Source organism: Seriola aureovittata, chromosome 11 (genome assembly GCF_021018895.1).
Source record: "Seriola aureovittata isolate HTS-2021-v1 ecotype China chromosome 11, ASM2101889v1, whole genome shotgun sequence".
NCBI lineage: Eukaryota > Metazoa > Chordata > Actinopteri > Carangiformes > Carangidae > Seriola > Seriola aureovittata.
Window position 1 is genome coordinate 24,852,110 of NC_079374.1, and position 20,662 is coordinate 24,872,771.

At 38.7% G+C, this 20,662-nt stretch overlaps 1 protein-coding gene across 8 annotated transcripts in view; it reads right to left on the minus strand.

The window, feature by feature from the left end:
- mlphb (melanophilin b) overlaps window positions 1-19,469 on the minus strand; it is a 44,757-nt gene extending 25,288 nt beyond the window's left edge. For 4 of the 8 annotated variants that reach the window (XM_056390230.1, XM_056390233.1, XM_056390227.1 and 1 more), the window contains exons 1-3: window positions 19,183-19,468; window positions 15,797-15,950; window positions 3,161-3,382 (exon numbers count right to left, since the gene is read on the minus strand). In XM_056390230.1, coding sequence (XP_056246205.1) covers window positions 3,161-3,382; window positions 15,797-15,921 — 347 coding nt within the window. In that variant the 5' untranslated portion in view covers window positions 15,922-15,950; window positions 19,183-19,468. Of the gene's footprint in view, window positions 1-3,160; window positions 3,383-15,796; window positions 15,951-16,623; window positions 16,692-19,182 lie in introns of those variants that run through there. The other 4 variants (XM_056390235.1, XM_056390234.1, XM_056390229.1 and 1 more) reach the window with 3 other exon arrangements.
- Between the last annotated feature and the right edge of the window lie 1,193 nt (window positions 19,470-20,662).

Genomic DNA, 20,662 nt, shown 5'->3' on the forward strand with positions numbered 1-20,662 from the left:
CTGCAGCCACCAAAACGTCGATCAAATGCTGTGTGTGTGGCCAAAGCAACCTTGTGTAAGAAATCGAATCTTTAACTGCTTACAAATTTGCTCTCATGATAATAAGAAAAATGAATAAACTGAGCATGTTCAGGGACACATAACTCACACACTGCACCGTAACAAATACTCAGACCTCAATTGTCTTTTTGAGTTAGACCAAAGCTTACAAAGGGATCAATAAAGTGCTCTCACACTTACATACATATCAGCATTCAGCAGTTGTACATAGTTTCCCTCTCTGGGTTTATTTCTGACAGTCCAAGTATGAAAAACCTCTGTAGTGCAACTTCAAAGCATAACTCCACTGATTCTTTGACCTGGACTGTATTGTCTGACTAATGTCACCAGTCCATCAACAGCTTCAGAGTCTATGGTGCAATGGAGGTTGGCTCTCCTTTCACATGGTTAAAACTATAATATGTAACTTTTCCACATTAAATGTATAAAAATGAGAAGACCTATGTTATATATTTTGTTGAGGGTCAGCGTTGTGGTTGCCTGCCAGAAGCTCAAATTTAACTTTTATCCTACAGTTTTTACACCATGGTAGTATTCAACTACCAGATGAAGGATTTTAATAATCTGAAGTCTGGATCTTAAGTTATCAGATAAAAAAAGGCTAAAAAGTGTTAGACAGCTCAGCTCCACGTCATCCTGTGTCCACCAAAGAGCATTGACGAATCACTGCTTTTTTAAAGTAAAACTGCTTTATTCGCTTACCAGTTTTAACCCCCTTGTCCGTTTGGTATGGAGAGGACACTTCTGTGGATAATTCGGCTGCCGTTGAAAACCTGCTGAACGTCTGGTTCATAAGATAGCGTCTGCTAATCACTGGTTTTAAAGTGAAGGTGCTTACTGGGTGTTTCTACTGGTTTTAGTTCCCTGGTCTGTTTAAGAGGACACCTGTGTGGGTAACTGCTGGTAAAATTATTCGACGTGGAATTTTAGTGTCGACGCGTCGTGTAAAACCACACAGGGTAAATGTTCATAGAACAAAACCGGAACTTTCTAATGGGACCGTTTATATCCATCGTCTTTGGTCGTCACGAGCACATTAAGAGGAAACACCATGGTGCAGCGAGTCAAGATGTTGGACGGGGCGAATTGTTATATTAAATAACTAACTTGAAAATAATTGCAATAAAATTACTGTTAGGTTAATAAAAAAAATCGTTAGATTAGTCGAATAATTGAAAAAAATAATCGCTAGATTAATCGTTTAAAAAATAATCGTTTGGGACAGCCCTAATCAAAACCTGCCAACAGCAAAACTACTGACCAATCAGATCACTGGAAATAACTGAGTCATCATTCCTACAGGATCCCGAAGGGAACAAAAGACTTAATGATAAAGTTAACTAATAAAGTGAGAGATAATAAAGATCAGTACACATTTATATAAATCAGTGGAATAGTTTTGCTGTTTGAGTCATTCCATGTCCACTCTAGTGATAAAACAGAGCTTCTAATAAATGCACAGAGTTTATCATGGAAAATAAATATATAATAACTATTATAAGTTCATTTTAATTCAACAAAGATTAGGACAGGATTCCTGACAGTGATGATGCTTTTACTCTTCTTCATCACTGCAGCTCAGAATAACACGAGGAGACTCAGTGACCACAACTGCAAATAAAAACGAAACCTCTGATGTTTCTTATTAGAAAGATTATCCACACAGTGTTAAATATTTCCATCATTATAAATGAGCTTTTCAGTCGGACTGACTCATCAGACTTCAACTTCTTCTCTCATTTCTTTCTCTCCTCTCTGTTGCAGAAACAGTCTGACATTAACTTTTACTTTTTTAACATGTTCATAAGTTTGTTCATCACCAAAAGAAGAAAAATACTCAGTAAAAAAACTTAACGATAATTCATGCACTTATTAACAATATAATCCTTAGTCTGACCTTAATACATATAAAATAAATACCAGAAATGATCTTTACTATTTCTTTTTTTCATTCCACTTTATTCTATCATATTTCACCTCGTTGAATATCACTTTCAGATGTCACTATGACAGAATTAAATCAGCAGGTATCAGCATTTCTTCTCATGTCATATTTTGGACTTTATTCATGGTTCTGACGATGTTGCGTATACTTAGAACTTGCTTCGTAGTACAGGTCTTAGGTCTGTTTGATTTCCTGAATGATTACTCTGAAAGTATCCAAACCAGGAGAAGCTTACAGTAATGGTGATGACAACAACTCCCATGATCCCTTGTACTTGTGTGAGCTTGCAATGAAGGTATGAATGAAGGTGGATTTAGTGCTCTTGTTGCACAAAACTAAAGTAGCGGTCTAGGCTACATGTGACAATGTGAAAAAACCATCATTCTTGATATTGCGAGGTGATATAAGTGTGGTGCTTTAGTGTGGCTAGCATGCTAACTTCAGTAGAATAAAAAACATGGTAGAGACAAGTTAACATTGGTGTTGCTTTCCACCTCTGGAGACAGCTCATGGCGAGTAAAGGAATTCATTTTGATGCTGAACTCACGACATTTCTTCTAGACTGGCAAGTAAACAGCTGTCAATGCTAATGTTAGCTATATAGCCATAGCAAAACTTAAATTATCTCCTTAAAGTAGCATTGGGGTGACAGTGAACTAAAACGTTCCCTTCGCAACTCTTTGAAATTCCTGTTTGTCATTAATATAATATCAGACAGCAAATAAATGTCCGAATTTTAAATTTAAATACAGTAGGTGGGGATTTTTAGTTTTCGGTGGCCCTATAGGACTGTATGTGGCAAGCAACATATATGCAGCTTTAAAGGAGTGAAGGGAGAGTAGAATCCAAGGAATAAATGTTGGGTTAATTCTAATATAAAGTAGAAAATATGTATGCCATCCATAAACAATGTTCCGAAACCTTTGTAACACGTTCTGCCATTTTAGTGGGGTCAAAATCAAAATTTAGGCCAACAAGCTGAAATGTATATGTTATGTATGTGTAGAATGTATGTGTAGAAATGTGTTTATTTTGAGACAAGCTCACACTGCTGGAGCCACTGATTTTTTTGGTTAGATTTTTTAGCTTTCAGCCATGGTTCTCACCCAACAGTACTTTGATTTACTACAGGTTTCATGTCTTTAGTTATCCTACCTGGCCATGCGACAGGGATCACACACCCAGCCATGCTCCTTCTTGTTGTAGCGGCTGCAAGACTTGCAGATGTACAGCTGGCAGTCCAGACACTGACGCTTGCTGTTGACCAGGAACTTGAATGGTTGGAGACAGCGAATACAGAGAGACTCAGTCACGCTGGTCTGGTTCCCCAACAACTCTCTCTTGGTGTCTTCCTTCTCAATCTTAGTCTTCAGCTCCCTAAAAAGACAAAGTTGGAAATATGGAAAAGTGAAAGCACAGTTCAACAAGTGCACATTCTTTCTTTAAAATAAATATTCAGTGTAACCATCTGTACTCAGAGGCTTCAAAGCAGGCAATCTTCCAGCTAACAAAACAATGTAAAAGCACAAAAATCTGCAATCTTTGATGCCTGTGGCAGATTTTTTTTTAACATCTGGCATAATGTAAATAGGAAAAAATATCATGTCATTTAGCTGCTTGTCTTCATAGAGTATTATCAAATCTGGTGTTAATGTAGGGCGAAAATCGTGCAATTATTTATTGTTTTCACGTTTGTTTTTTTACAAAGGAAAAGACCATATGTTAAAAAATGTGGAGCACTGGAGCTTTGGAGCCAGAGATGAGACAAATCCCAGCTGTTCACCTGAGTAAAAAGAGATTAGTGTGTTTCTGGAAGGAAAATGACTTTAATGTCTCATTGAGTTACAGGTTAATGTCTTGTGGTTGATATTTAAAACTCAAAAAACAAAAGAAAACACATTTTCACTTTAGGGAACAATACAATAGCTGGGAAATGTGGCCTGTATTGACATGTACTGTAATAGGATTGTGACACTAACTGTACATGGCTTCATTGTGCCACAGCACATATCTGGTATACTAAGCAGGTAAAAAAAAAAAGAAAAAAGAAAAATTTTTGCTTTAACCAAGGTCTGTATTTGACATTGAAGCATGGCTTATTACTGTAGGACTACTGCTAACTAAATTTATGAAGTAGTACAGTAGATGTGGTAGATATGGCCTTTTAAATTCTAACCCAGATCATTTTTAATAAATGGCATACTTTGTAAGTATCCCATAATCCTTTGCAGACACATCTGCTGGCCATTAGCGATATGGCTTCTGTTAAATCTGGACAAACACTAACAATGCTGCTCTGTTCTGGCTGCAGGAATCAGTGCTAAATCATGTTTTGAATGAACATCTAGGCACAGGAAATCGTTGTTGCAAATTGTGGTCTAAGTCCACACTGGCGAAAAACACTGTTTGCTCTCTGTTTACAGTGAAACACAGCCAAATTTGGTAACCTCATGCCAGCACAAAGACCAAAACCAAAACTTGTGCTAACTTTATCTGGATAGATAACTGCTGTTTGTCAAAAAATAGTTACAACACAACTCCCACCATCACAAATTGTCATTTCATGTTCATGTATGGGCACATAAACTAAAACAGCTTTTAAGCTGCTGGTAGGTTGTAGCCAGGCAAGCTCTTTCCCATTGACTCCAGTAATTATGTTTAGCCAGGCTGACCATGTCCTTCACTACTCATCGCTCAGATACTAAACAAATAAGCACATCGCCAAAAAATGTTGAACTAGTAACTGTGGAGCTCTCATGGAATACATGTGAAGGTACATTTCTAACTTATTACTCACTTTGTGTTTTTAAAGCTAGAAAAACTAACTTTATACCATTTAATTATACAGAGATTTTGTGAGTCAAAGGCTCACAACTTTAAGGGAAGACATGGTTGTCAGCACATGGCCTCATTTTGGCAAATTAGAGTAAATATTATGTCAGATTTATTACATGGGAAAGTAAGTAAAGGCACAGAATAAAGCAGTGCTTCTCCAGGAAACATTTAGTGCAATGATTACAAATTGGAAAAAAAAAATTGATTGAGATAGATGAGATGAGCTTCACTGTGGCAATTCTCTTGATTTAAATTTGAATGGGTACAGCACTGATAACTGTGTTACAACCCACCTTCACTACGTATCTGTATTTTAATGTGTCCCATAAAAGCAGACATGCTTCTGCTGTTTATTTCAGTGAACTGTATTTTTCTAAAACATTTTTTGGTGATGTTTAATGTACAGAGCAATTCTTCCCTATTCAGAGTATAATTTTTCGTGCTAGTATTTTTGAATGCACTGATACATACATGTAGGTACAAGAGAACAATATGTGGGGGTGGGGTGTAACAATCTGGGAATTTTGTAAAGAATTTCTACTATTGGTATTTTTTAGCATGTTCCTGTTCTAATATCATGACCTTTATTGAGCAACAAAGGTGGCGGTTTGGGAGAAGATGAGTTTTATAGTGCCTCATGAATGTATTACCATAGACTACTCAACAAGGATGAAGGGGTACAACTTATAACAAAAATATCAACATGAAGACTAGAATGGCTCTCAGTAGAGCACATACCTCTACCAAGGCCGAATACTGATGAAAAGGTCATAAAAATTGCCTATCTGGCAATGTTAAAGAAAGTGATAAAAAGTTTGTTGGCTCTGCCCCTTTAACCAAAATTGAATGGATTTTTCCTTGACCCAGGCCCCACCCTCCACTAAGTGTGGTTCAGTTTGGTTCAGTGCTCTTTGTGTATTTCTGCTGACAAAGAAACAAACAGAATAACCCCATGGTTGAGGTAGCAAACAAGCTACATTGTTCATTTTTTAGGTTTCGGGTAGTTACCAAATAACTATAGAGGACATTTATGTTTTTTTTTTGGTCCAGGATAAAAGAGAATAGACCTAGCCTTGATATAGGTTACTGTATATGTCGTACAGTAGGCCTACTCGTGTACTTACAGGGGACTTCAGCAGCCGGAAGTGGTATATAGATTGATACTGTTGTTGCTGCTCATTGTTGTTATGGAGTACAATACAGGCAACACAGTTAGCACAACAAATTATACTTTAAATTGTGAAGAATTACAGTGTATGACGCAGGCTGTGTATCTGTGTATCTAAAACACTTGCATGCCTTTGTTCCAGTGTCCCAGGGTAATTGTCATCTGTCAGACTTAAATAAATACTCATTTTTTTCAAGCCTCATATTATATATGAAAAAAAACAACAATCACCATTGTTCTGTTGCACAGTATAAAAAAAAGAGCAGGAAAACACTGTGGGTGGTTGTTGGTTGGCAAGTTTTTGCTGGCGTTCTCACTAATGACAGGTTGTAATGAGTTATTCATTAACATATTCGACAGTAACAATTCTGCTTTTTTCAGGAGCAAGTTCATTTTCAGTAATTATACTACAATTACCAAAAATGCTCCATCTCTCTAAGCCTTTAATTGGTTTTCTTAATATAAATGAACTCCTATTTTGTTCTTGTAGCAGAGAGAAAAGGGCAGAAAGGTTACTTTCATTGTCGAAATGTTCTCAGTGCATTCATTTTATCAATATCTTTTAGGAATAAGAGAAATTGCACTCAATGAAAATGAAAATACTGCGTCTGAAGCTAATAATTATACCCGTACAATACAATAAGCGCACCAAAAACCTCAGTCAGATTCTATTCAGAAGCTTTAAGAAGTAAAACTATCTCCTACTCAAACAAAGACATCCTTCCTCTCCTCTGTGTGACTTGGCGGCTCCTCACACGTGTGTTATGAGTGACTTCATTGCCTCGAGTCAGACATTTTCTGCAGCTACGTTTAAACCAAACTTGTGCTGATTGTTGGAAAAGCAGCAGCCTCAGACTCAGCTCTGCGAGATGCTGACAGTAGTGGAAAGCAAAAAATCCAGATAACAAGTCCCAAATGTCACACAGTGTGGGTGGAGTCTGGCAAGACAATCACTGAGGATGAGAGGATGTTTATTGTTTATTAAAGCTTTTTTAAGGCCATGCTTTTCAAATTATAGCCCAGATCATTGGGATAAATGGGATACTTTGTAAGTATCCCATAACCTTTTGCAGATACAGCTGCTGGCCATTAGCGACGTGATTTAAAAGTAATATCTGTTAAATCTGCCCTCCTCTGAAACATCAAATCCCACAGATCTGAGATACAAGATGCCCTTCTATGATTCAAATAAGATGTGTGCTGTAGGCAACTCCCAAGCACTGACACATGGCGGGCAAGGTTAAATATGCGATGCAATATCTTACGAAGAGTGAGAGTTTGTATGTGAGGGTGGCGCCCCCTGTGGGTGTTGTAAGCAGTTTATAATTAATGTGTCATGCTGGAGGGACCTTTTAGGGGTTTCCATGTGCCTTCTACAGGCCGTGAGATGAGGCTGAAAGCTCTGGAATATTTATAAGCGGATTATGCACTAAGATTTTGTGATACTCTCAAACTTTTTGTTTTTTCGTTTTTCATTTTTTGCTGACATCTTTGTTGATTAGGTCAGTGGTCCCCAACGCCCAGACCGGTACCGGTCCGGGGGTCGTTTGGTACCGGGCCGCACAGAAAGAATAAATAACTTACATTCTTTCCGTTTTATTTATTATCTAGGTCTGAACAATGTTTTATTTTGAAAAATGACCGAATTCTCTCCGTTACATCCGTCTATGACACACGTGACTCACTCTTGACACATGTCAAGATGCTTGTCTCGGTCACGTGATACATTAAAGCTAATATTAAACCCACAAGCTAGCGAAATGAGTAAAAAACAGACGTCTTTGGGAAGTTTCTTTGCAAAGGGGAAAAGGCCCAGTGAGGAGACAGAAGAAGGGCCTATGACCACTAAGAAAAAATCTGTTACTACAATCAACAGATTACAGATGGTATTTGACATAAAAATACTGACAAGCAGCTTTAAATATTCACTGCTGCCTTTCATATTTCATATACCGCTTTAAATCTTTCTAAAATAAACAAACAGCTGCTGTTGCAAAACAATGTGCAGCAGGAATATTTAAATGTCCCATATTTTCCTCTTCTCTTGTGTTTTATTTGAAGTGTTGATCCATAAGAAGATATATTTTATATCTTCAATGTAGTGTTACATCTCCTCTCTCTGGAGCTCTAGTAACAACAGGTCACTGAGCCATATTTATCTACTGCACAACAGCACTTTGAGTAACATTTCGAAAAGAAAACCAAAAGAAACAAATAATTGATTTTCTTTTCAGGTTACAATTTGATTATTTTCTCTTCCTTCTTTATATTGAAAAAATTAAAGCCATGAAAATAAGTCTTAGACTATAATTATACCTTTTCTAGATGTTCTGGGGAGTTTTACCAAGTAATAGGCTTTAGTTTGTCTAAAAACCTTCACTTTTCCTCAGTATTTGATTAAAAGCAGGTACTGCAGCAGTTTTGCTGAACTGGCAAAGCTATGGAATCTGGGTGCGGCAGCCAGACGTTCACTAAGTTACTTTGGTCTTCATAGCCGTCTGTGTCTGAGTCTTCCCATACATGGTGATTCTCTCTCCATGTCCGTCCACATAAATCTCTCTAGTTTAACTTAACTTGCTGTTTCAGATGTTCTTTCCCAAGTTTGAACTTGGGTGTTTGTTTGTCAGTCTTTCATCTTAACATCATAATCTCATATTCTCCTCTTTTCCTCTCTCTTAAGTCAATTTGATTATCTGACAAGTTACCATAAATGACATGAAAGTGAAACTATTGAAAGTGAGAGAGAGATGGAGATAAAAAAGTGGGAAAAATCTAATTAAACAGGGAGAACCATATGGCAGGATGAAGAGGATTCTGGGGCAGCTATAGATAAAGTCCTGCTCCAGAGCACTGGTCTTTGATCAGAGGATCTCAGGTGTCTGAGAATGTGATATGGGGACAGGAGTTCTGTAATATAAGAAGGGTCAAAACCATTTAACAATTTGTAAATATCAGGATTTTAATGTTTAAACGTTTAAATCTATTTAAAAAATACTCTGTTATGATTAATATTTTTATTTAACATGTCCCCCCCCCAAAAAAATGGAAAACTGGGTCTGAAGCTCATGTCTTCTTCCTTCCTGATTAAGAAATGTGGATCAGGCCTTGTGCCCCGCCCACCACCTGCTCCCTCCAGGTGGACAGGTGAAAGAGCAGAGAGCATCAAGATGGTCAGAGGAGGAAACATCAGAGAGACTCAGCCACATGTTTGAGCCTCAGTCAGACCCAGACTCAGATGAGGAGTCTGTTGAGACCAGAACCAGAGACTAGCAGACGGAGAGTGGGAGTATTGTGGTCCTTCTTTTTTGACCTTGTTAATAGTCTTGCTGCAGCACTTTGAATAGTTGGACATGAGATAAATATAAAAATAAATAAAAATCCTAAGTTGTTTTACAAAATAAAAGTGGACATTGTGTCAAGATGTGGAAAAATCATGGTTAAATGCTATGTTCCAAATAATATAACCTCAGATACATTGACATTGAGCTGGAGAAAGTTTGATCCAGGATTTCATGTCTTAAAGACAGTTCTCGAGGTCAGTGAGTTTGTTGTTGGTATGAGCTTCTAAGGAGAGGTAGGTCTGTGTGTCATCTGCCTAACGGTGGAAAGAAACATCGTGTTTTTGAATAATGTGACCAAACAGGAGCTTGGTGTAAAGAGATGGAGGATCTGAAACCAGATTGGAGTTTTCAAACATGCATTTTTGAGCCAGGTAAAATAGTAGTTCAGTAAACACTACTTTTAAGAGAACAGAGCTTTGAAGTTTGCTCTGTAACTATTGTGGACTAAAAAATCTAGATTCTGTTGTTTTTTTGTGGCTGAAGAACTGCAAGTTTGAAAGAAGGGGGAGCAACTTATGCCAATGATGTCAATAACTGAGACTGTAGTTGAAATTGAATCAAGGGCTTCATAGAGGAGATAATGTGATAAAGTTCAGACGGAGTGTTTTCAAAGGCGATGGACAGACAGTTCACAGATGGAATAATACTAGTTCTTACTGAAATCCTCACATGTTGTTGCAGATGTTTCTAAGCAGGAGCTGGAGGTGGAGGAGATGATGAAAGTTACCTGAAAAGTACCTTGAGATACTGGAGATAATATCAGAAAAAAATTGTGCTCGGCCATTTTTGACAGCTAGCTGGTATTGACACAAAAGATCCCTCAGAATTTGAAACGACATCTGTGAATCATTCTGCTTTGCACACTCTCCTGATTTCTTTAGTGTTGTTATTGTTACGCCATCGTGAGGCCAAAGAACTGGGTTTCACCAGTCAAGTCAAGGGTGACCAACACAGTACTGATGAAAAGAGAGACAAGTTCCTCACTGCTCACATGAGATGGTGCGGCTTCAGTAACGGCAGTGATGGGAGCCTCTCTCTAGGCAAGTGTGGTGGTAGTGGAGGAGCTTGGGATGTGGGAGCGGAGAAGTTCAGGGCGGACAGGAGGAGTGTGTGGTCAGCTAGGATCAAAGTAGAGGTTTCTGCCATGACTTCAGCTACTTCCGAAGTGCATGGAAAAAGGAAAAAAAGTCTAAAGAGGTTAAAACTGCAGCAACACTTGCAGGATAGAAAAACAACTTTATGGTCAGACTGACGCGCTTCTGTCTAACAGTAAGGTTGTTCTGTGTTGCTGGAGTTGGATTGGAGATACAGAGACCAGTGGAGAGAACTAAATCGAGGGTGTGACCTTGAACATGGGTTGGGCCATAAACAGATTGTCGGAGACCAAATTATTTGATAGATGTGAATCATTTGGTCAAAGTAGATTTGAATCAAACAATTGAAGTTGATGTAAGAATACACAGGTCGGCTTGGTAGAGACAGGAAATGTTGATGTTGAGAAGAGTCTGAAATAAATGAAATATTTGGATGTTTACCATGGTGGTGCATGGCTTTTAAGTTTTAGCAAACATTTTTGCAAAGAGTTGCCTATTTACACATTTACAGTGCAGCAAAAATGTGTCAATATCGAACAGTTACTAATTGCTAAAGTTAGGGTTAGTACACTAAGAAGATAAAAAGACTTGTTATATAGCTGGACTTGGTAAAACAAAGTCTAAATCATTGCCAAAAGAAGTCATTTCATTTTGTGGTCCGACTTATGTGGGTTTACAAGATTTAGGTGTGACAGTTTTATATGTAAACCACATGAGGTGGATCTGTACCTATTTATAGATTGGAGAGGCCTTGGATGAAAACAGCAGTTGCCTGCGTTGCAAACAACAGGTCATTTGAATGGAAAACAAATGGCAGAAGAATTTTGGCAGGAACCGCAACAAAAGTGGCTGAAATTGAAGGACAGTGTTTTCCTTGTATTTGCGAAAAAAAGGCTTACAAACTATCTGCACGGCCTAGCAGGAGAGCCAACCCCTCTGCCAACTGCTGAATGAGTGGTGAATCTTCAAGAAGACACAACACGGATGAAACTGTGCATAGAAAACAAAAAAAAAATCCTCAAACCTCATTATAACAAAAGTCAGACTCTCTGCATTCATTGCCTTTGGGGAAACAGACAAGACGGTTCCAGTGGTAATGCAAGTTAATCAGTGTAAAATGAACCTCTCATGCATATGCAGTCAAACAATAAGACTATGTTTAGTTTGTTGAGTAAGGATGATTCAGCCATCCCTGCCTAAAACAAGGAAGTAAGGAGCTACAGGAAATCTTCTGGATGAAGAATGAATTCAAAAAGTGTCTCAGAGTCTGTAACATTTCAAAATGGTTTAGATTAGATCTGCAGCCCAGAACCAACACGGAGACCTCCCTGGAGATCACACTCATGTATGAAGAGAAGGTAATCAATTTCTCTTGGATAGAGATCTTAGAAAATACTGGCTTCAGAAAGTATTCAGACCCCATCAATTTTTGCACACTTTAATATGTTGTGGATATAATTTTAAAATGAACAAAATGACCATTTCTGCCCATCACTCAGGTATAGATCAGGATAAAGGTATGAAACCATTTCTAAAGCTTTGAGTGTTCCCAGGAGCACAGAAGGCTCAGTAATTGTTAAATGGAAGAGGTTTAAAATCAGCAGGACTCACTCTTGAGTTTGCCATCTGACCAAAGTGAGTAACCAAGGTGATCAAGAACCCAATGTACTCTCTAACAGAGCCTCAGAAGTCCTCAGCAGAGATGGAGAACCTGCTGGAGGGACGATCATCTCAGCAGCTCTCCATCAATCAGGCCTCTATGGTAGAGTGGCTAGACGGACACCACTGTCAATAAAATGCATATGACAGCCTTCTGGACTTTGTAAAACAGGAGTTTGTCTTGAAGTGTGAGGAAAAAGATTCTCTGGTCTGATGAGACAAAAACTGAACTCCAAACAGTGTGTCTGGTGAACACCAAGCACTGCTCATTTCCTGGCAAATACCATCCGTATGGTGAAGCATGATGGTGGCAGCATCATGCTGTGAGGATGCTTCTCAGCAGCAGCAGATAACAGACAGGTCAGCATTGGGGGAAAGAAGAACGCAGCCAAATACAGAGAGGTCCTTGAGAAAAACCTGCTGCAGAGTGCACACAACCTGAGACTGGAGCAACAGTTCACCTTTAAGCACGACTATGACCTGAAGCATAGAGCCAAGACAACACTGGAGCGGCTTCAGGACGTCAGAAGTATATGACTGTCTTAAACCCAGACTTAACCCCCACAGAACATCTGTAGAGAGACCTGATGATGATAGTTCACAGACACTTCTCATCCAATCTGATAGAGCCTCAGAGGATCTGCCAGGAAAAATGGGATAAACTGTCCAATTCCAGGTGTGCAAAGCTTGTAGAGACTTACCCAAGAAGACTAGAAGCTGTAACTGCTGCCAGAGGGGCTTCTAGTACTGAATGAAAGGTCTGAGTGCTTTTGTAAATGAACAATTTTAATTTTTGATTTCTAATAAATTTAAATTTAATTTATTTTTTCACATTTCACATGTTTTACACTTACATGATATGACTTTGTCCTATTGGAGTGTTGACTGATACTGATTTTATCCCCTTAACATTAAACCCACATCACAATAAAGTATAAAGAAGTGAAGGCATCTGAATACTTCCTGAAGCCACTGTATGCGTAATAAAACAAATGTTTGAGCAGCATGTTGTCAGAGTGTCAATAAAAGATTTGTCATACTAAGATAAGACCTTAGCTGTTTGACCTTATTGTTACCTGTTTTACCATCACAAGCGTTTTCACCTCTTCTGGCTGGTGAGACGCCTTGTCAGCTGAAAGATGGGTGGAGCTTTGCAGGACATCATGTAACGGCAGCAAACTGTCTACTCAGGAGAACAGGGCTTGTACATGGTCACACAAAGGGTCCAATCAGGGGACAGCATATGTGAAAAGACTGTATGGTTGGACTACGGGTGTGTAGGGTCTCTAAAAGTTAAAACCTGACATTTTGCCATGCTGGATTCTGCCCTCCCAGAAACCCCAAGCTGAAAACAGATTTAACTTGACATTTCTAATGTGATAAAATGAATTACTTCTTAAAGGAGCATTCTGCAGTGTTTCCAGTTTTTGTGAAGCAAAAACTTGAAGTGAAGTGCATCATAAACTAAAAGAAAAGCTGCTTAAAGGTGGTTCCTGTAAGCTTTTATTGTGCAGCTATGACGTCCTGTCTTAGAGGTCTCAAATCGAGTTTCAATAGGGGACCACATGTTATCTATGCTTTAGGGCCCCTTAATGAGTTAGCCTGGCCTCATTCACATGTTTCAGCAAACAACTTAAATTGTAAAAGGTAAATCATATAAACTTGTAGCGTTTCAACATCATTAGGCATACAGATATTGTAGCGATGCATATGACAGGTGCAGATCCTGCTGTAACAATGCGCCATTGAATGGTTTCTTTTTGTGTGACTATCATGGAGGAGCAGTAGTGCTGCTGCTGCTGCTGCTGCTGTGTGAATGTCATCCCACATCCAAGGATAAGGGGAAATTCCCTCTAAAGCTCTTCCTCCCACAGCTTGATATCTAAACCATCCATCGGTCAATGTTGCCAAGAAGACATGTGAGCAGCAGTAGCTCAGCGAGTTAGAGAAAATGAGTGAATCTTCTGTTTGTGACGAGCAGCTCAACAAAGTTATTCCATCTTACAGCACTATATGTAATTTCTGCTCAGTTTTACTAAATTTAAATGGAACAAATTGGTTGATCGTCCTTCTTCACAATAAAGAACATCAGATTGCCAATTACAGTATCGAGCATCACAGGCTTTGAAAACAGGACATGTGATCCCTAGCTCGCTGAGAAATATGATAGAAAGTGCAGTGAAACAAATATCGGACAGTGTTTCCATTCAAGTGAATTATTCTTATTCCGTCCTATAAACAAATTTATTATGTAGTGCACACTTTCGTATAGGCTACATTTCTGAGTATGAAAGTTGAGGCACAAGGATGTTTGTGGGCAACTTGCAGGTCCCTGAAGCGGTGGGGTTGATAAGCTATCTGATGATCTGAGGATCTGATGAAATTAGTTAATTCATCCTTTGGTGAACATGAGCATCTGTTCCAAATCTCATATTGTAATCCATCCAAAAGTTCTTGAGACAAAAAACAAAAACTCAGTGACACTGGATAAAAAGTCTCACCGAAGTCACTTGGATTCATTGTCTAGAAACCATGGCTGTTTATACAAAAATCAATGGCAAACATTCAAAAGTTGTTGAGATATTTCAGTCTGATGACTGACATTGACATCCCTAGGTAGAGCTATGCAGCTAGCTTGGCTATAAATGGCACAGACATTTGTGTGGTTATACAGTGGTCAGTCCTAAATTATACAGTTATGAAGAACAGCAAAGTAATCAAGGTGTCCTAGAAGAAAATTAGATTTGCTAAACTCATTAAAGCTTTTTAAAGCAACATTTAAATTGGTTCTTTAGGCAGTTTGCAACAACAGGAGGCATGAAGTAACAATCAGCTCTGAAACAAATGAACCTCTATAACGATTCTCAGAATACTGAGGAGAAAATAACATAGCTGTATACACGTTTAACTCTACAAAAACATACAATGCTATGATAATCTCAGATTTATATTCCGGAATTCATAGGAACGGAGTAGAAAAGGAGCAGAACAACTAATGGAGACATGTAACATCTACACTAGCAAAAGACTAAAGACTTGCACTACACATGAAACACAACTGAAAATATTTGATATAAAAGAGATACAGTATATAGATAGATTTTAAAGGTTAAAGAGTCTGTATTGGATCACTATAATCTCCTGTCTCAGGCTTCTCTTTGGAGATCTAGTATCAACAGGTCAGTGAGCCAATCAGAAGAGAGGAGGCTGAGAGCCTCTCTTCTGATTGGCTGACGGCTTTCTGAGTGATCCATTAAAGATATAGCAAATGTCAGGTAAACACTCAGAGAAACCAAATCTTGCAAGGCTGGACAGTAGGTCCAGGTGGGCGGGGCTTGGGGCATGGCTGAGAGCACTGGCATCTTTGTTGTGACATCACAAAGTTACAGAAGTCCTGGCAGCTGGTTTTAAGGCTCAGTTTCTGAATACAGGCTGTGTGCATTTCTCTGTGGACTGAGCACTTTGATACTTTCACAGTATTAATATAGAACCTAGACCTGCCTTATAATCAAACTACACACGGACATCTACTTTTCTAGGATATTTTAGCAATATGTGATTTATTGCTGCTTGTGTTTTATAAATACCAACCTCCCAAAAATTAAATTTGATAATAGGCTACATGTAAGCTGACATTACTCTCAAAAACTCACAAAAAAGGTCACAAAAAAAAACAAAAAATGTTTTATCTTACCCAAGTCGATCCTCCTCCTTCTTCCTCAGGTCAAAATCCCTCTGGACAACTTCCCACACATGTTTAGCCTCCTCATCTGTCAGCTTGGAAAGATCCAGCTTCTTCCCTGTTGTGGTGCCAGGCATAATTGTGAATGTTGTTGACAGATGCTGGCCTATAGTGGGGGAATAAAACATAGAAATGAGTTGCTTTTTAAGTGAAGTTAAACAAAGCATTAACAGTGATAAGAAATGTGTCAGCAACATGGGATGAATTTTACTTAAACAAGATTATTTAATCTAATCTAATCTAATTTAATGATATACATCTGCAGTGAAAACACTACAGATGATAAAAATACTTCACTCGAAATCAGATCATCTGCATTCTTCACTGCCTATGACGTTAACATTAAGAGCTGAAGTTCACAACATGACATCAGTGCTGAATCAGTTGGTCAAGGAATAGCATGACGGGTTCATGGTACAAATTCACTGCCATTGTAAAGGCACTGTGACATTGTAAAGACTGAAAGCAGACTCAGCATGAAAATAGACTATGCATGTGAAATTTGCATGTGAATGCTTAAGAATAAAACATTTAAACATTTCCACGCAAGAGAGACTTAAAAAAATCCTAACTGTGTTTGAAAATACTTTCTGACAATCTCACTGAGGGAGATTTAGTTAAGACAGGGTTACAGTTTTCTTTTTTCCTTATTTGACAGACTGCAAGGAGGAATCTTGGTATGTCAGCTGCCAAACTGAAAGGCTAAAAGGAAAGGTTTTGTTAAACCTACTTGGGGGGAACGGTAACAAGTTGTGGACATGACATCGACATATCATTACCTTTTAAGTTAATGTGGTGAACTTGTCAGCAAACAGGTGCTTATTTACACATCCAGCAGATATGCCCTGCCAGGTTGAGTATAGTGTTATTTGAAGCATTGTGAACGCAACAATATTCAGTAGTGAAGCTTTAAACACAGGTTTGATCAATATTAATTGTTGCCTATAATAATAATAATAAGCTGTTTGACATTGTCTTCCTATATGACCCTAGATGATTTTATTATTATACTATATATGACTTGTCTGATCTCCCAGTGTGGCCAGGTTTACACAGTAAAACTACTGATATTTAAGGAAAGTTGACTTTTTGAGGTGATATAAAAGACTTCTTCTTCCCCAGCTCCTTAGATAATTATTCATTCATTCATTTTCTACCGCTTATCCTCTAGTAGGGTCGTGGGGGGGCTGGAGCCTATCCCAGCATCTTCTCGGGCGAGAGGCGGGGTACACCCTGGACAGGTCGCCAGTCCATCGCAGGGCAAACACATAGAGACAGACAACCATTCACACTCACAGCCACACCTATGGTCAATTTAGAGTATCCAATTAGCCTAGTCCCCATTTCGCATGTCTTTGGACTGTGGGAGGAAGCCGGAGTACCCGGAGAGAACCCACACTGGCACGGGGAGAACATGCAAACTCCACACAGAGCCGGGACTCGAACCCGGAACCTTCTTGCTGTGAGGCGACAGCGCTAACCACTGCACCACCGTGCAGCCGTCCTTAGATAATTATTTGCATGAAAATTTTTTTTTTTACAATTTTCCTATGTTTTATTTGAAGTGTTGATCCATAAGAAGATATATTTGTGGTTTTAAAAACCAAAAACCATCTCAATGTAGTTTTACATCTCTTTTCTCAGGCTTCTCTATCTGCTTTCTGAGTGATCAAAAAAAAACATAGCAAGTTTCAGGTAATCACTCAGAGAAACCAACTCCTACATGTTTAGGGTGCAGGTGGTCGGGGCTTGGGGCGTGGCTGAGAGCGGTGACTGCTTTGTTGTGACATCACAAAGTTACAGAAGTCCTGACGGCTGGTTTTAAGGCTCAGTTTCTGAAAACAGGCTGTGTGCATTTCTCTGTGGACTGAGGCTTTGATACTTTCACAGTATTAATATAGAACCTAAACCTGCTTTATAATCAAGCAACACATGAACATCTGCCTTTAGACTATATGGAGCTTTAAGCATTTAAACAAATGGCATTGCTGCTGCTTTTTGGGACAATGCTTTCTTATACAGTGTACCTTATCATGTTGTCTGTATGAAATAACTTTCTTGTGTTTGTGTTCCAGTCATTCTCAAGCTGTTGGTCATGAGATGTCTAAATCTTTCCTTTGTCAGTCTTTTATGTTGCTGCTTTTTTGTCCAAACAAAGCAGACCAGAATAATAGTATTGATCATGGGTCACTGACTTGGAGTGTTGGTCTAGATTAGCTGCTTAAAACCTGTCTGCCACATTTATCTGTCCTGTGATCTGTGGAGGTTTTGCACAATTCAACCATCACATTGCTGGAGGATTTTTTATCTCTTAAGTCACTGTTAATGGAGTCTACCCAAATATTTCACATGATCCAAGTTTCGTATTGCATGGGTTTCTGAGGATGAGGTCACTTTAGTCAAGCTGACAGAGTGATACACACACACACACACACACACACACACACACACACACACACACATGACCAGTAATGCTTAGGAACATCACATAATTGTCTTGTTTTCCACAGGCCATGTAAGAAAACTCAAACGATTGGGGAGCCTAATTTAATTTCTGCTTCTGCAAGTGAGCCATAATGGTAAAAACAAGCATGCGAGTTTGACAGAAAAACAAGTCCCATCATTCACTCAACCAGCTACATAATGTATTGCTTTCCCACAGTTAAATTCCTACACTTGAATAGCCATGCAGTATACAAGGGCTCCATATGTATTTGTTTAGTGGGTGTGCGCAACTTGTTATCTTACTGTGTTGTATTAAGGGAACATTAACGAAAAGAAATCCACTATAATATTCATTACAGTATTCATTTTTCATCTCTTTGAAAGAAAAATATTAATTATATATTATATCTTTAAAGGATTTGCTGCATTAAATTTGCTGTTGATGCACAACAACTCAACAGGTGCGCAGTTAAAAGACTCCTTGTGTTTGCAAAGGGAAGGTTTGACTTGATAACATGTGTGGGCACACACAAACCTAGAATAGTTTTACCAGCAAAGAATATACAGAAATACAGATAAAGCATGCATTTTTAACTTTATTCCAATTCAAACCACTCTTACAGGGAGAATATAGCGGGGCACCATTGGAAATCTTTCAGTAGATTTATGAGAGCCCACAAAAGCTATTTCACATTTGCTTTAAAAAAACAACTAGCAAATACATGAATTATATGTCCAGTAAGAGCATGGAGCACTCTCAGGCATGAGCTTCAGTGGCACAAATCTCAAAAAAGAAGCAACGATAGGATTAAAATCAAACACAGGCAGATGCTAACGTGTAATTTTCATGTCTGAACATCATCATGACATGCGTGAACATAAATATTACTTACCTTGGTGTTGTCTGAGAGTAGCCCTTGGGCAGTATTTCCTCTGAAGGCACACCAGGCTGACTGCAGGGCAAACTAAGTAGGAGACAGTAATGCTAATCACATGTCTAGTTAACCAGGAGGAAAAAAGCCAGAAAGACAAGCCTCCCCTCCGCCTCCCTTGACTTTGCTTCAAAGGGTCAGACTATACTGTATGCGCCTTGCCCCTACTGGCCTCATTCACAGCAGATTTATTTTTGCATTTATGTCGGGAAAGTACCTGATTAACGGTACTTCAATCAGTTAGTAAGCAATTATTTTTGGCATTTTGTTGCTCGGGCAGTATCCAAATGTGCAGTGATCATGAGGTTAAACAGAGGCCAGTTGGGCTGAAGTCCCCGGTCACATGTCATGGATCCTATGTTATAGGAGAGAGTGGTGAAGCATAACGTCGCCATTAACTGACAAGTGACACTTTTTCAAATGCTGAAGTAATGTCTCTTATGGAAAAACATTGGGAGGACCTCTAAAATGTAATGTTACAGCAGCAGCAAAACAATACAAAACCCTTTTTCATATTTTCTCCGTGTTAATAATTGATGCAGTTTTGGTTTTCGGGTTTTACCTGGAAGTAGAATATAGTTGTAAAACTGCTATTTGCACAGTGGGTGGGTCAACCGTCTGTCATCAGTGAGGAATCATGTTCCATTCATGAAGCCAAATATTTACACCTGGGATTACAACTCAGAAGTTGCAAGTGTTTTTATATGTTGATATCATTCAGTTAATCTAATATGATGTGAACGCAGAGTTGGAAGGAGTAAAGACGGCCACAGGAAAATCCTGATCAATTATGACAGAAATGCACACTCTGAATCAGATAAGAAGAATCCAGTTGCATATGCAAATCAAACGGGCTGAAGTTGGAGCACTTTTCATTGTTCATTTATTTATCTGATTCTCTTCTCATAAACATAAGGACTAACTCTCATTTCCTCCCTCGCTGGTTTATATTTTCTGAGAGGTTGATTTGAGCCATGTGACCCGTCAAGCAATCCAGTTTTCTTGTTTGCTCAACCACCGGGCCCTGTCATCCTCCGTTGCACTAAATACACATAAACACAGTCTCTGGAAGAGGTTAGTCACACACATTGTTTTTACCCTTTACATTTTTGTAAGTTTATTACATTCTTCTTACTGCACAGTAGCTATTTTTTTTTACGCAAACACAATAAAGGCTGAGCTTGAATGGTATTGAGGGCTGTCCTGCTCACTTGAAAAAAAACAACAACTTTACGTTTAAATGTACTGAGAGACAAATCCCCCTTGTTCACCTTGGTCTTGTGTTTTAATACATGGGGAACGTATACAGTATATCGTGCGTCTAACTTAAAGGTTCCCTGTGAGAGTTTTTGGCCACTAGTACTGCTGGCTTTCAGAATAGGTCCCATTTTTGTTTGGAGAGTGCACACGCATAAAGACGAACATTCACACATATAACCAC